This window comes from Macaca fascicularis, chromosome 5 (genome assembly GCF_037993035.2).
Source record: "Macaca fascicularis isolate 582-1 chromosome 5, T2T-MFA8v1.1".
In the NCBI taxonomy this organism is placed as follows: Eukaryota; Metazoa; Chordata; class Mammalia; order Primates; family Cercopithecidae; genus Macaca; species Macaca fascicularis.
Genome location: NC_088379.1, coordinates 93615301 through 93628801, shown reverse-complemented (window position 1 = coordinate 93628801; position 13501 = coordinate 93615301). Strand labels below are relative to the sequence as shown.

The 13501-nt window shown below is 39.9% G+C and overlaps 1 protein-coding gene across 5 annotated transcripts in view; it reads right to left on the bottom strand.

Moving 5' to 3' along the window:
• Window positions 1–2888: 2888 nt before the first annotated feature.
• Window positions 2889–13501, bottom strand: part of PKD2 (polycystin 2, transient receptor potential cation channel) — a 69328-nt gene continuing 58715 nt past the window's right edge. For all 5 annotated transcript variants that reach the window (XR_012434944.1, XM_005555387.5, XM_065545237.2 and 2 more), the window contains 5 exons: window positions 13204–13325; window positions 12822–12939; window positions 10652–10815; window positions 3797–3944; window positions 2889–3298 (listed from right to left, as the gene is read on the bottom strand). Coding sequence is in view for 4 of the 5 variants with exons in the window: in XM_005555387.5 (XP_005555444.3) it covers window positions 3062–3298; window positions 3797–3944; window positions 10652–10815; window positions 12822–12939; window positions 13204–13325 (789 nt within the window). In the remaining variant the exon portion in view is untranslated. The remainder of the gene's footprint in view (window positions 3299–3796; window positions 3945–10651; window positions 10816–12821; window positions 12940–13203; window positions 13326–13501) is intronic.

Genomic DNA, 13501 nt, shown 5'->3' with positions numbered 1-13501 from the left:
GATGGACTCCCTTAGGGTTGAACACTGCGTGATCATCCATAGTGCATAATGTGGGCACCTTGCCCGTGTGGCACTTCCGTGTATGCCTGCTGGTTTTCGTCTACCAGTGTCTGCATTTCTTTGCCTGCAGGCTTGCTCAGAAGCCAGCAAAGGCTGCTTTGTCTATTGTACGCGCTAGGGAACTACTACCATTATCTCAGAGTGGTCTTCCAACCAAAGTCCTGGCCCCTCAGCTGGGATAAGGCTGAATTGTTTGTTCTAGTTTTTCCTACACTGTTTCTCAGCATTTTACCACAGGAATTAGGCTTTGGCAGCCTATGCTGTTACGCAGCTAGACGACACGCCCTTTACTGGCACCTTCTCTTCTACTCCCCATCTTTGCCACTCCACTATCCCTATTGCCTACACCTCTCAAATAAACCACCTGTCCTGGAATCTTCGTTTCAGGAAAATACAAACAAAAATGCCATAAATGACAGCCTGTGCTTAAAGGCTAATTGGGTACCTGAAATGTGTAGCTGGTGTAATAAACAGAGAAATGTGCCAATTAATGTCGTTTTCGGACATAGAGAACAAAGTCTCATGATAAAAGGCACATTACCTGTTACAACTTAGAAAACAGACAACTCTCACATCTGCTACTATATCAAGTTTTTATTGAGAAGTAAAGTGCTCAGTATTACACATTAATAACATTCTTGATTGTCGAGAAAGACCTGCATATGTAACATCTTTTTAATAATACCAGTACACAGGGAAAGATCATAGGGAAGAGATGAGGGGGGAATTCTCCATGACTAAAGAAGAAAAATATATGTAATTTATGGGTAGAAAGGAGGAATTCTGCGAAATTTTGCAAGTGAAATGAAAAACGGTATAATAAAAAGTATCATAAAAAGACTTTCTAGTGACCATAATTGATATATGGCACATGGTCGATACACATGGATACCACATAATAGCTGCACTTCAAATTGAAGTTTGTTTACATGTAACAACATGGTACATATACATAAATATGTACAGTCAATATCCCTGGAATGCAAACTTTAGTATGTAGTAATAAAGAACTTTGTGTAGCATATTCAAGAGAAAGTAAAGATAGAGATGAAGCCATGAGGAAAAAACTTAACAGAAACCCAGTATCTTTCACTTTCAAACTGGAAAGGCCTATTTGCTCATGTTCTCATTGGAGATTGGACTGACATTCTACCAGTTAAATGAAAAACTTGTGAATTGAAAATATAGCATTAAACGACAGGATTCTCTTGGTTCTCCAAGTCAGGGTTATTCAACAGCACTGCATGCTCTTTTGCTTATTAGCTCTCAAAATGTCACCTTACTCAACATTTCTGTAAAAGATTTTCTTTTTGAGAAATAGATTTCTCCCCATAAATTTAGGTGAGACCCTCTCATAAAGAAAACAGTGTTGCTAACTCAAATTTTGGCTGATACTGTCTAATGTATGAACTTTCTTTTTTTTTTTTTTTTTTTTTTTTTTTTGAGACGGAGTCTCGCGCTGTGTCACCCAGGCTGGAGTGCAGTGGCGCGATCTCGGCTCACTGCAAGCTCCGCCTCCCAGGTTCACGCCATTCTCCTGCCTCAGCCTCCGAGTAGCTGGGACTACAGGCGCCCGCCACCACGCCTGGCTAGTTTTTTGTATTTTTAGTAGAGACGGGGTTTCACCATGTTAGCCAGGATGGTCTCGATTTCCTGACCTCGTGATCCACCCGCCTCGGCCTCCCAAAGTGCTGGGATTACAGGCTTGAGCCACCGCGCCCGGCCTGTATGAACTTTCAATACCAAAACCTCTTTCTTATTAGATTGAGCTCCATTTGGATTATACATTCTAGTTTTGAAACACAGGATCAAGAATACTTGAGCACTGTGTTTTTTATTTTTGCATTTTTTATAGAGATGGGGTTTCACCACATTGCCCACGTTGGTCTTGAACTCCTGGGCTCAAGTGATTCGCCTGCCTCGGCCTCCCAAAGGGCTGGGATTACAGGTGTGAGCTGTCATACCTGACTGAGTACTATATTCTTAAAATAGTTTAAAACCAAATGCTTTATGGATTTCAAAACTTTCTTAAGATTTTGCTTAAAATGAACATAATTGTTGAATTAAAACTTTCAGTGCATACTAAAAATTTAGTAACTTGTTCTTACTAGATTCGTTATAACATTAAATTCAGTTGCAAATGAGTAGAGCCACATGGGAAAAAGAACATGTAAATCAATCTTTATGCTAAACTAACCATTAAAAGAAATTAAACTTAGTGACAACTTAGGGCTCCCTCCAATTCTCCTGTGTTATGGTTAGAGATGCCATTTTATCCTATAACTGACCTTTGGTGGTTTTACTCAGCTTATTCAAATTAGAGCCAAAATAATGTAAAAATTAAGTGACACAGGTAGTCCCACAGACATCAGATATGATAAACTTACAAAAAAGCATAGTATTTAACATTCATCTTAACCATTCACACAGATTCTATCCTAATGACTACATACCCATTCAATGATTTGGAGTTCTGCTCCATTTTATCTTTTAGAAAAGTTTACCCCAGGAAGGTAGTTGAAATAAAAGGCTCCTTTCTTAAAAGAAAACTATGTATTAAGCTCATGAACTATGCCAGGGTGGAAAGGAATGCTCCATTCTCCTTCACACACTTGGAAAAAAATAACAATACTGATTTTTGTGACTGGAAATGAAACTCAGAAGCCCTTTGACAGTTTTCTAGCTTTAAAAGGCTACTTCATTGTCAACTGAGAAGACTCAGGCATGGTGGCAACTGGGCGTACCACTCAATACACTTCACGAAGATTTTTTTTTCTGTACTCAATATTTACACCTAGATTTCTTATATGAGAAAAAGAAAAAAAACCTTTGAACCATGGGTAAAGTTTATATAAAATAAATTAAAGTGCAGAAGGTTAGCAATCGGTCACAAAGACTTGCATCCTGTGGTGGTCAGGGCATATAAATAGTGTGCTTGTTACAGCAACTCAGGACAGCCGCTTCCTCACTTATTAGAAACACACATACTAACACACACATATCACACGTGGACATTAGAACTCCCATTTCCACCTGCACCTTCCATGCCTTCGGTAGACTGGGAGGAAGACGGGTGGGAGCTTCTGGGGCGAGGTTGACCATTTAGTCCCACTGGCGTGCCTAAACCATGACTGATCTGGGAAGCTGCATCATCGGATTCCCAGCGTTCCAACTCTTCACGCACTAGCCGTTCCATCTGTTCCCTGTGGATTTCACTGTCACGACCCAGCCTTTCATCCTAGAAAGGGAAAAAGAAACCAGGGTGTTGGGGGCAGTAGAAGGAAATGCGTTAGGAAGTCCAGGGACCAAATAATGTGCAGTTTGGTAAGGCTGGAGATTTACAGCATATAATAGCAAATCTCAGAGTTGCTGGAGTAATTTTTCATTTAATTCTACCCTGCAGTGAAGGCAGGACCATTAGCATATGGAGTATTAAGAAGGTAACACCTCCAGATTATAATTTAACCTGTAGTTATGAAGATAAACATCCCAGCGTAAGCGTTAGACAATAAGACTACCTTGATGTTTTATAGAAAGATATAGAAAGAGTGTTTCTGTTTCAGAGAGAAAAAAAATATCTGAAAATGAGAGTAAATGGAAACATCATTGTGAATTTCTATAAATGTCAATTTTTTTTTTACTCTTCTTTAATACTTCAAATACAACTGTCACCAACATATGTTTTCATTAATAACACCATGCTCAGCAGTGGTGTTTTCAGCTCATGACTACTGACCTCGGCCACCCCATCCAGCAGCCTTCCCAGCACCTCCCTCCTCTTCAGTTTGGCTCGCTCCATAATCTCCAGCTTCACGATCACGGCGTCGATCTTGGACACTATGCTGCCGATGGAATGCTCCATCCGGTCCACTCGTCTCACCAGGCTGCAAGGAAAACACAGTACAGAGGGACAAAGCGCTTGTCATTCATTGTCTTTTCAGCCCCATTGGCTTTTCGAATGGAAGTGCTAAGATTTTTTTCTTAAGCAACACAATCATTTGAAACACTTTCTAAATTGTCTCAAGCTTTACAGATAAACTCTCGGATGCCGCTGGTAGAAGTGTTAACTGGAACAACTTTCCTGCAAGTCAGTGCATATCAGAAGTCTTAAGAATGTACGCCTAACCCTTTATTTAGACATTCCATTTTTAGAACATTTTCTAAAGGAAAATTTTATAAGTTTATGTGTAATTTTTGGCTATAAAAGAGTGCTGCCTCTTAATAGCGGATCGCTGAAAAATGGCTACATCAAACAACCAACGTGGGGGTGGGGCATGGTGGCTCATGCCTGTAATCCTGGCACTGTGGGAGGAAGAAGTGGGCAGATTGCTTGAGGCCAGGAGTTTGAGCCAGCCTGGGCAGGATGGCAAAACTTCATCTCTAAAAATTCTAAAAAACAGGTGGGCATGGTGGCATGTGCCTGTACTCCCAGCTACCTGGGAGGCTGAGGTGGAAGGATCACCTGAGCCTTGGGAGGTTGAGGCTGCAGTGAGCTGTGATCATTCCACCGCACTCCTGCACTCCAGCCTGGGTGACAGAGTGAGACCCAATCTCAAAAGCAAAAACAAAAACAAACAAACAAACACCCAACAACTGATAGGAAATTAAATAATCATTGTTCATCCATACAATAAAATTCTAAGGAGACATCAGACATCACACTGTGGCAGACTATTTAATGAAATAGAATTAGGTTCACAATATGTTAAATAAAGCTTGAAAAACAGTATGAAAACAGCATGTTCACTTATAATTCTATTATTTTGAACTTAAAAAATGTATACAAATACTTTCAAAAATTGTAAGCCGAAGACAACCTCTGCAATGGTGGCAAGAGGGTTCTGTAGACTCTCCCTTTAGTGGAACAGCTGTAACTGTTGAAAATTATTTTTTAAAACTCAAATATTTAAAATTTCTAGAAACTTTTAAGGGCATACAGCAAATGAAAAAGCATTTATTCAAGAAAATCTACTAAATGTTAGTATGAAGAGATTCTGTGGCATTGAAGCCATAATCTGAGCCTTCTCTCCTGTCCCCAGCTCATGTGACAGAAGCACAACTTCACATGGGTGCAGCTAAGAGCACAGGGCTCCCTCCTCCCCCAGCTTCTAGTCCAGGGCTACAGTATCTCCCAGGGAGGGGCAGGCTGCCAGCATGTCTCATCCTAACATTTCCACTCTTTTTCTTTTTTTTTGAGACACACAGGCTGGAGTGCAGTGGCGCGATCTTGGCTCACTGCAACTTCTGCCTCGCAGGTTCAAGCAATTCTCCTGCCTCAGCCTCCTAAGTAGCTGGGACTACAGGTGTGCGCCACCATGCCCAGCTATTTTTTGTATTTTTTAAGTAGAGATGGGGTTTCACCAGGTTGGCCAGGTTGATCTCGAACTCCTGACTTCAGGCGATCCGCCTGCCTTGGTCTTCCAAAGTGCGCGTGAGCCACTGTGCCCGGCTTTCTCACTCTTGTTTAAAAAAAGTTTTTTAAAGCTTTTTTTCTTTAAATAGAGACAAAGTCTCACTATGTTGCCCAGGTTGGTCTTGAACTCCTAACGTCAAGTGATACCCCTGCCTTGGCATCCCATAGTGCTAGGAATAAAGGCATGAGCCACCATGCCCAGCCTCAATGTTTCCCACTCTTTTTTTTTTTTTTTTTTTTTTTTTTTTGAGACAGGTTTGCCGAGGCTGGAGTGCAATGGTGCAATCTTGACTCACTGCAACCTCTGCCTCCCAGGTTCAGGCAATTCTCCCACTTCAGTCTCCCAAGTAGCTGGGATTACAGGTATGCACAACTACATCCAGTTAATTTTTCTATTTCTTGTAGAGATGAGGGTCTCACCATGTTGCACAGGCTGGTCCTGAACTCCTGGCTCAAGCAATCCTCCCGCCTTGACCTCCCAAAGTGCTAGGATTACAGGCGTGAGCCACTGTACCCAGCCTGCTCCCATTCTTAAATGCATGTTGCAGAGGTTCTAATCCTGGTAAGAGTGGCTAAGAGGTATGGGGCTCTCTTCCACTCAGTTCCCACTTGTAAGGTAGAGTTTCCATGCCAGAAGAAGCAAGGTGAGAATATCAGAGGCTGCCATCTGAGCCCACTAACTTGTTCATAAAGCAGGATGTCACAGAGAGGTGGGCCACTGTCCCTGGCTCTGTAAAGCAGTGGCACAGTTTTGCTCATGGGGAGACAGAGGTCATAGGAATACAGAGCTGTCTTCAAGTGAACTGACTTTATTTGGAATAAAGTGTGAGGAAATTAAAGACTAAGGATGCTCTTGAAAACAATGGAGACTGTGTGGATAAGCATTTAGGAGGAATCTGGTAGCCTCATGAGATCAACAAGTTACCTGCTAGTTCACCGGAGAGAACCAGGGAAAGAGACAGCTAAGAAGACGGTTAAAGACTGGCCTCAGGGGCCAGGCATGGTGGTGCATGTCTGTAATCCCAGCCCTTTGTGAGGCTGAGGTGGGTGGATTGCTTGAACTCAAGAGTTTGAGACCAGCTGGGGCAACATGGTGAAACCCCGTCTCTATAAAAAATACAGAAATTAACCGGGCATGGTGGTGTGTAGTCCTAGCTACTTGAGAAGCTAAGGTGGGAAGATTGCTTGAGCCTGAGAGGTTGAGGCTGCAGTGAGCTGAGATTGCATCACTACATTCTAGCCTGGGCAACAGAGTGAGACTCTGTTTCAAAAACAAACAAACAAACAAACAAACAAACAAACACACATGACTGGTCTCAAAAACTAGCCCTGCAAAGAGGCCTGAATTTAAGTGGATCAGACTGTGGAGCAAATTATATCCCAAGGCATTTTTGAAAACAATAGACCAATCAGTAAACAATGAAATGTAATAACTGGGTCTAATACCCACAGAGGCAGAAGGTATAACAGAGAGGTCAGAGAAAGTCAATGAGTACCCTGCTAAAACCACTGTCTTCCCAGAGTGACTACATACACGGCCACAGCTGCACCCTCTAAGAAATAATGTCAGAGGCAGACACTGTGGGGAAACAGACTGTATGAAAAAGTAAACAAGCAAACAGCAATAAAAACAAGTCCTGGGGAGAAATGGGAATCACTATACAGAGTTCCTACAATATATTATCTAACATGTCCAATCTTTAACAACAACAACAAAACACACACACAACACACACACACACACAAACGGGAAAATGTTCCCATACACAAGAAAAAAAAAAGACAACTGAAACTGTCTTTGAGAGGGCTCAGATGTAAGACTTAGCAGACAAAGACCTGAAGGTACCTATTATAAATATACTCAAAGAGATTGATACAAACAAATAATAAAAAACCCCATCATGGTTAAAGGAATAAAGCAGGCTGGGTCCAGCGGCTCATGCCTGTAATCCCAGAACTTTGGCAGGCTGAGCAGGGAGGATCACTTGAGCCTGGGAGTTTGAGACCAGCCTGGGCAACTTAGACCCCATCTCTACAAAAAATAAAAATTAGCTGGGTACAGTGGCTCATGCCTGTAGTCTCAGGTACTTGGGAGGCTGAGGTGGGAGGGTTGCTTGAGCTCAGGAGTTCGAGGCTGCAGTGAGCTACGATCATGCCACTGCACTGCAGCCTGGGTGACAGAGAGAGACCCCATCTCTTAAAAAAAAAAGGAAGCTATGATAACATTGTCTCGTCAAATACAGGATATCATCAAACACAGAATAAAAAGATAGAGATTGTTAAAAAGAACCAAATACAAATTCTGGAGTTGAAAAGTGTAATAAATAAAAAGTTCAGGCTAAGTGCAGTGGCTCATACCTGTGATTCCAGCACTTTGGGAGGCCGAGGTGGGAGGATCACTTGAGGCCAGGAGTTTGAGACCAACCTGGACAACATTAACAAGATGCCATCTCTACAAATTTTTTTTTTAAAAATTAGCCAGGCATGGCAGCATGTGCCTGTAGTCCTAGCTACTTGGGAGGTTGAGGCAGGAGGATCATTTGAGCCCAGGTGTTCAGGCTGTAGACAGCCATGATGACACCACTGTACTCCAGCCTGGGTTATGGAGTGAGACCCTGTCTCTATAAATAAATAAATACATAAATAAATAACTAGAGGAGCTCAACAAAGATTTGAGCAAGCTGACAGAAGAACAAATCAGTGAACTTAAAGATAGATCAACACAGACTATGCAATCTGAAGAACAGAGAGGGAAAAAAATGACGACAAATCAACAGAGTGTAAGAGAAATATGTGTGATGCCCTTAAGTATAGGCATAATGGGGGTCCCAAAGGAGAAGAGAAAGTGAGAGAAGCAGAAAAAACACTTTCCAAGTAGGATGAACTCAGAGATTTATACCCAGACATATCAGTAAAAATACTGAAAGATAAAACCAAAAAAATCTTGAAAGCAGTGTGAGAAAATTGAGCCATCATGTACAAGGGGACCACAGTAAAATTAGCAGCTGTCTTCTCATCAGAAACAATACAGGTCAGAGGAAATGAAGGAGAAAGAAAAACATTCTCAGATAACAAAAATGAAAGAATTCATTGCTAGCAAACCTGCTTTACAAAAAATACTAAAGGAAATTCTTTAAGCTGAAAGCAAGTGACTCCAGATAGTAATCAGAATCCACATGAAAAGACAAAGAACACTGGTAAAGATAATTGTGTAGGTATAAAATATAGTATATACGTATATTTCTCCTTTTGTTCCTTAACTCCTTTGATTTAAAAAGCAATTGTGTAAAAATATGTACGTAGTTGGATCTGAAGGTCTATAATAGAAATGTAGTATCTTTGACAATAATAGGAGGTAGGCAGTAGAAAAGCTGTACTGGAGAAAAAGAATGACAACAGATGATAACTTGAATCCAGAGGAGCAAAAGAAGAGAATTAGAAATGGTAAAAAGTAGGTTAATACACAAATTTAAAAATATATACTTTCTCTTCTCTCAGTTTCATTAAGAGATATAAAACTATATACTATATATTACACAATGTGTTATAAAAATGTAATATTATTGTAACAATGTGATTTGCAACATAGATGACTATATACATATAGATAGATGAATATATAGCACAAAAAGAGGGAAGAGAAAAAAGCTAAATAGAAATGATATTTCTATATCTCACTGGATTCAGTTAATATATATCTGAAGTAATTTTTCATAAGTTAATTGTATAAATCAAGTCTTACAGCAACTCCTAAGAAAATGACTAAAAAAAAAAGTGAAAAATCATTAAAAGGATTTAAATGTTATACTGGAAAATTTCACTTAATGTACAAGAAAGCAGTAAAAGAGGAACAAAAAAGACATAAGCTAGAAAACAAAAAATAGCAGACAGAAATCAACTAAATCAATGATAACATTAAATGAATGGATTAAGCAATCTAATCAAAAAACAGAAAAACAGAAATTGTCAAAGTGGATAAAAAGATAAGATAAGATAAGATAAGATCCAATTATATACTGTCTACAGGAGAGACATATTTTAGACTCAAAGATATAAATAAGTTTAAAGTAAAAGGCTGGAAAAAGATTTATCATGCAAACAGCAACCAAAAGAAAGCTGGAATGGCTATAGTAATATCAAACAAAAAATACCTTAAAACAAAGAATTTTACTAGAGATAAAGTGGATAACATCTTGGAATGAAAAAAGGGTCAATTCTTTTTTTTTCTTTAGCCTCATCAAGTTGAGAGAGAAAATAGTCAATACATTAGGAAGATATATTAGTTATAAATATGTATGCACCCAGCAACAGAGTTCCAAAATACACAAAGCAAAACCTTACAGAATAGAAGGGATGAACTCCAACTAATAATACTTGGAGACTTTAATACCCCACTTTCAAACATGAATCCAACATCTAGGCAGAAGATCAACCAGGAAATGGGAGACTTGAATAAAACTATAAACAAACTAGACCTAACAAACATCTACAGAACACTCCATTCAACAACAGCAGAATATTCATTCTTCTCAAATGCACAAGGAACATTCTCCAGGACAAACCATATGTTAGGCCATAAAAATATATAAAAACATTGATAAACACATGCAAATAGAGACACAAACACTGATATATTAATAAACATTTTTCATTGGTAGAAATATGGGAAATGTTAATGTTTTCTTTTGCTCTTATTTGCTAATTCCTATAATAAACATACTATGTAAGAGACAAAACACCAATTGACAAGTTTTTTTTTTTTTTTTTTTTTTTGAGACAGAGTCTTGCACTGTCACTTGGGCTGGTGTGCAGTGGCGCAATCTCGGCTCGCTGCAACCTCTGCCTCCCGGGTTCGTGATTCTCCTGCCTCAGCCTCCTAAGTAGCTAGGATTACAGGTGCCCACCACCATGCCCAGCTAATTTTTTGTATTTTTAGTAGAGACGGGGTTTCACGACGTTGGCCAGGCTGGTCTCGAACTTCTGACATCATGATCTAACTGCCCTGGCCTCCCAAAGTGGTGGGATTACAGGCATGAGCCACTGTGCCAGCCAATACAAGTTATTTTTAAAAGCCGGATGATTAATAATGGAAAGGACTGAATTCAGAGAGATGAGGGAAACTGCCTGGTCTCATGTGGATCTTGTCAATGTAAATTCTGCCAATTCATTTATACTTACACTTGAAACTCTTCATAAGAAACGCCACTAGAAATGCTTCCCCTCCTTCTGGAGCTATGTCCGCTGTCTTCATCGTCATCCTCCTCAGAGTCATCCAGGCTTCGAGGGAAACTTCGGCTGCTCATTGGACGTGGTAAAGAACTGTGATCCAAATCCAGGTCCTCCTGAAGAACAAGGAGTCACTGAGTGAGGAGCAGAACACTGAGACCCCACAGAAGCTTCTCCAAGGGCTTGGGCAAACAACTGGGTGCGTGCCATCTGCCTGGGATTTCTTTGTATTTAACACCACGCTGGGAATTCTGCATTTTTCAGTTTCATAGATTTGCAAATTTAACAAACAGCAAGTAGCCAACTTTTTGTTTGAACAAGAAAGAACATTTAAAAACACAACAGGCAAAGAAAAAACTAAATGAAGAAATATGGGCGAAGCATAGTGGTCACACCTGTAATCCTAACACTTTGGGAGGCTGAGGCAGGAGGATTGCTTGAAGCCAGGAGTTCGAGACTGGCCCGGGCAGCAAAGTGAGACCCTGTGTGTCTCCACAAAAAAATTTTTAAAAAATTAGCCAGGCATGGTGATGCATGCCTCCAGTCCCAGCTACCGGGGAGGTTGAGGCCAGAAGATCACTTGAGCCTAGGAGTTTGAGGCTGCAGTGGGCCATGAGCCATCTTAAAATAATAATAAAATAAAGAAATGAAGAAATATATTACAGGTTGAGTATCCCTTATTTGAAATGCTTAGGACCAGAAGTGTTTTGGATTTGGGATTTTCAAAAATATTTTGGAATGTTTGCATTATACTTACTGGTTCATCATCCCTAATCTGAAAACCCAAAATCCAAACTGCTCCAATGAGAGCATTTCCTTTAAGCATGACCTTTGAGCATCATGTTGGTGCTCAAGAAGTTTTAGATTCTGGAGCATTTCAGACTCACATATTTGGGTTAGGGATGCTCAACCTGTATCATCTTCTTTTCATAAAAGATAATACATTCGATAGCTCCAAAGTAGGAAGGATGTAATGTCAGAATAAGAACTGTGTCTAAATATAGCCTTGTAAAAATTTTCCTCATTATCTTTATGCTTAAATTTCATTGTGACTGGAGAAGTCCATCACCTACTAGCACTGTTCTATGGAGCGGCATTTAGAAACCACTGTCCTAGACTTCCCCTCACAGGAAAGTGGCTTTTGTAATAACATTCATCTGTATTCTCTGTACCTCGGTTACCACAGATTTTTGTTGTTGCTGTTTAACCATTTTTTTGAAAGTTAATGGTAAAGCTTTGAATTATTTTTTTTCTGATTACAAAAGCCCACTTATGTTTACTTTTAAGTATTTTGTAAAAAGTATTCAAATGGAAGGCAGCTGTTAATTTTATTTTATTATAAATGTTAATAATTTAGGAAAGGCACAGTGGCTCTCGCCTGTAATCCCACGACTTTGGGAGGACAAGGCGGGCGGACTGCTTGTGGTCAGGAGTTTGAGACCATCCTGGCCAACATGGTGAAACCCCGTGTCTACTATAAATACAAAAATTAGCCAGGCATGGTGGCATGCACCTGAAGTCCTAGCTACTTGGGAGGCTGAGGCAAGAGAATCGCTTGAACCTGGGAGGCAGAGGTTGCAGTGAGTCGAGATTGCGCCACTGCGCTCCAGCCCGGGAGCAAGACTCCATCTCAAAAAGGAAAAAAAAAAGTTAACAATTTAAATAGCCACTAAATAACCAGAATAATTTCATATCTCTTGGTAAGTCCTTTTTTGTTTTCTTCACTCTCATGGAAATTGTGGACTCTGCAGCTAATCAGGCTTGTCTTTTCAAGCTGATTACCAGCAAGCTTAGGGCCCAATTTGTAGCCCAATCTTAATAAGCATATGTGTTTTTATGAATGCATTTTAAGCTTCATTAATAATCTATTATTTTTACTTTTGTTTTGCTTGCTTTTCATTTTGACTTTTTTATATCATGCTAACCATCCATTTTTATACATAATTGTGTTATATATTCTTTCTGGAATAAACAGGGTACTAACACATAAACTGACTGAGACAGAAAGAGAGCGTGGTGGGGATGGGCAAGAGACTCAATAACCTATTACTTCTATAGTGTTTGATACATCTGTGGTGTTGTAGGTAGCAAATCAAATCCTGTTCTCCTAAACCAGACCCACCCTCTCTTTCTCCAAGTCGTCTCTCATCTGCTGATGTTCATGTTCGGTCAGTTCTTGGTCTCCATCTTGGTCGTACTTTGTGAATATTGCCTCAATCTCTGCATCAGTATGGCCCTTCCTAAAATTAGAGAGAGGATACAGATAAAATTATTCTTGTACCCAGTTCACCCTAAACACAAAGACATCAAAATGCAGGAGGAAAGGAGAAATCGCCAAATGGGGGCAAGTTTTCCTCTTATAACATGTTCTAGAAAGATACCTGCCTCTGGGAAAAAAAAAAAAAAGTATCTCTATGAGCACTTGGGCTAGAAATACCCTTATCACCAGGAATTTATCTTTAGAAGCAGGAATTTTTCAGAACCTCAGGAAGCATGATTCTTACCCTTTGAGATCTTGTCGAAGTTCGTCAAAGTTTAACTTGCCTCCCCCTTGCCGCAGACTCTCTGAAATGTCATCCACAGTGTTTTTTTTCAGTTTTAGTTTGACCAAAGCTTTATGGTAGCCCTATCGGAGAGAGAAAAAAATAAAACACTTGGTTTAGTGTATTCTCCTTTTGCATTTGTTTTACTTTCCATTCACAGTAGTAACTACTATAAACCTGGTGTACACTGGCCATTCAACAAGTATGTGCTGGATGAATGAATAGTTAATGTATCCAATTTTCCATAAAACACTTGTGG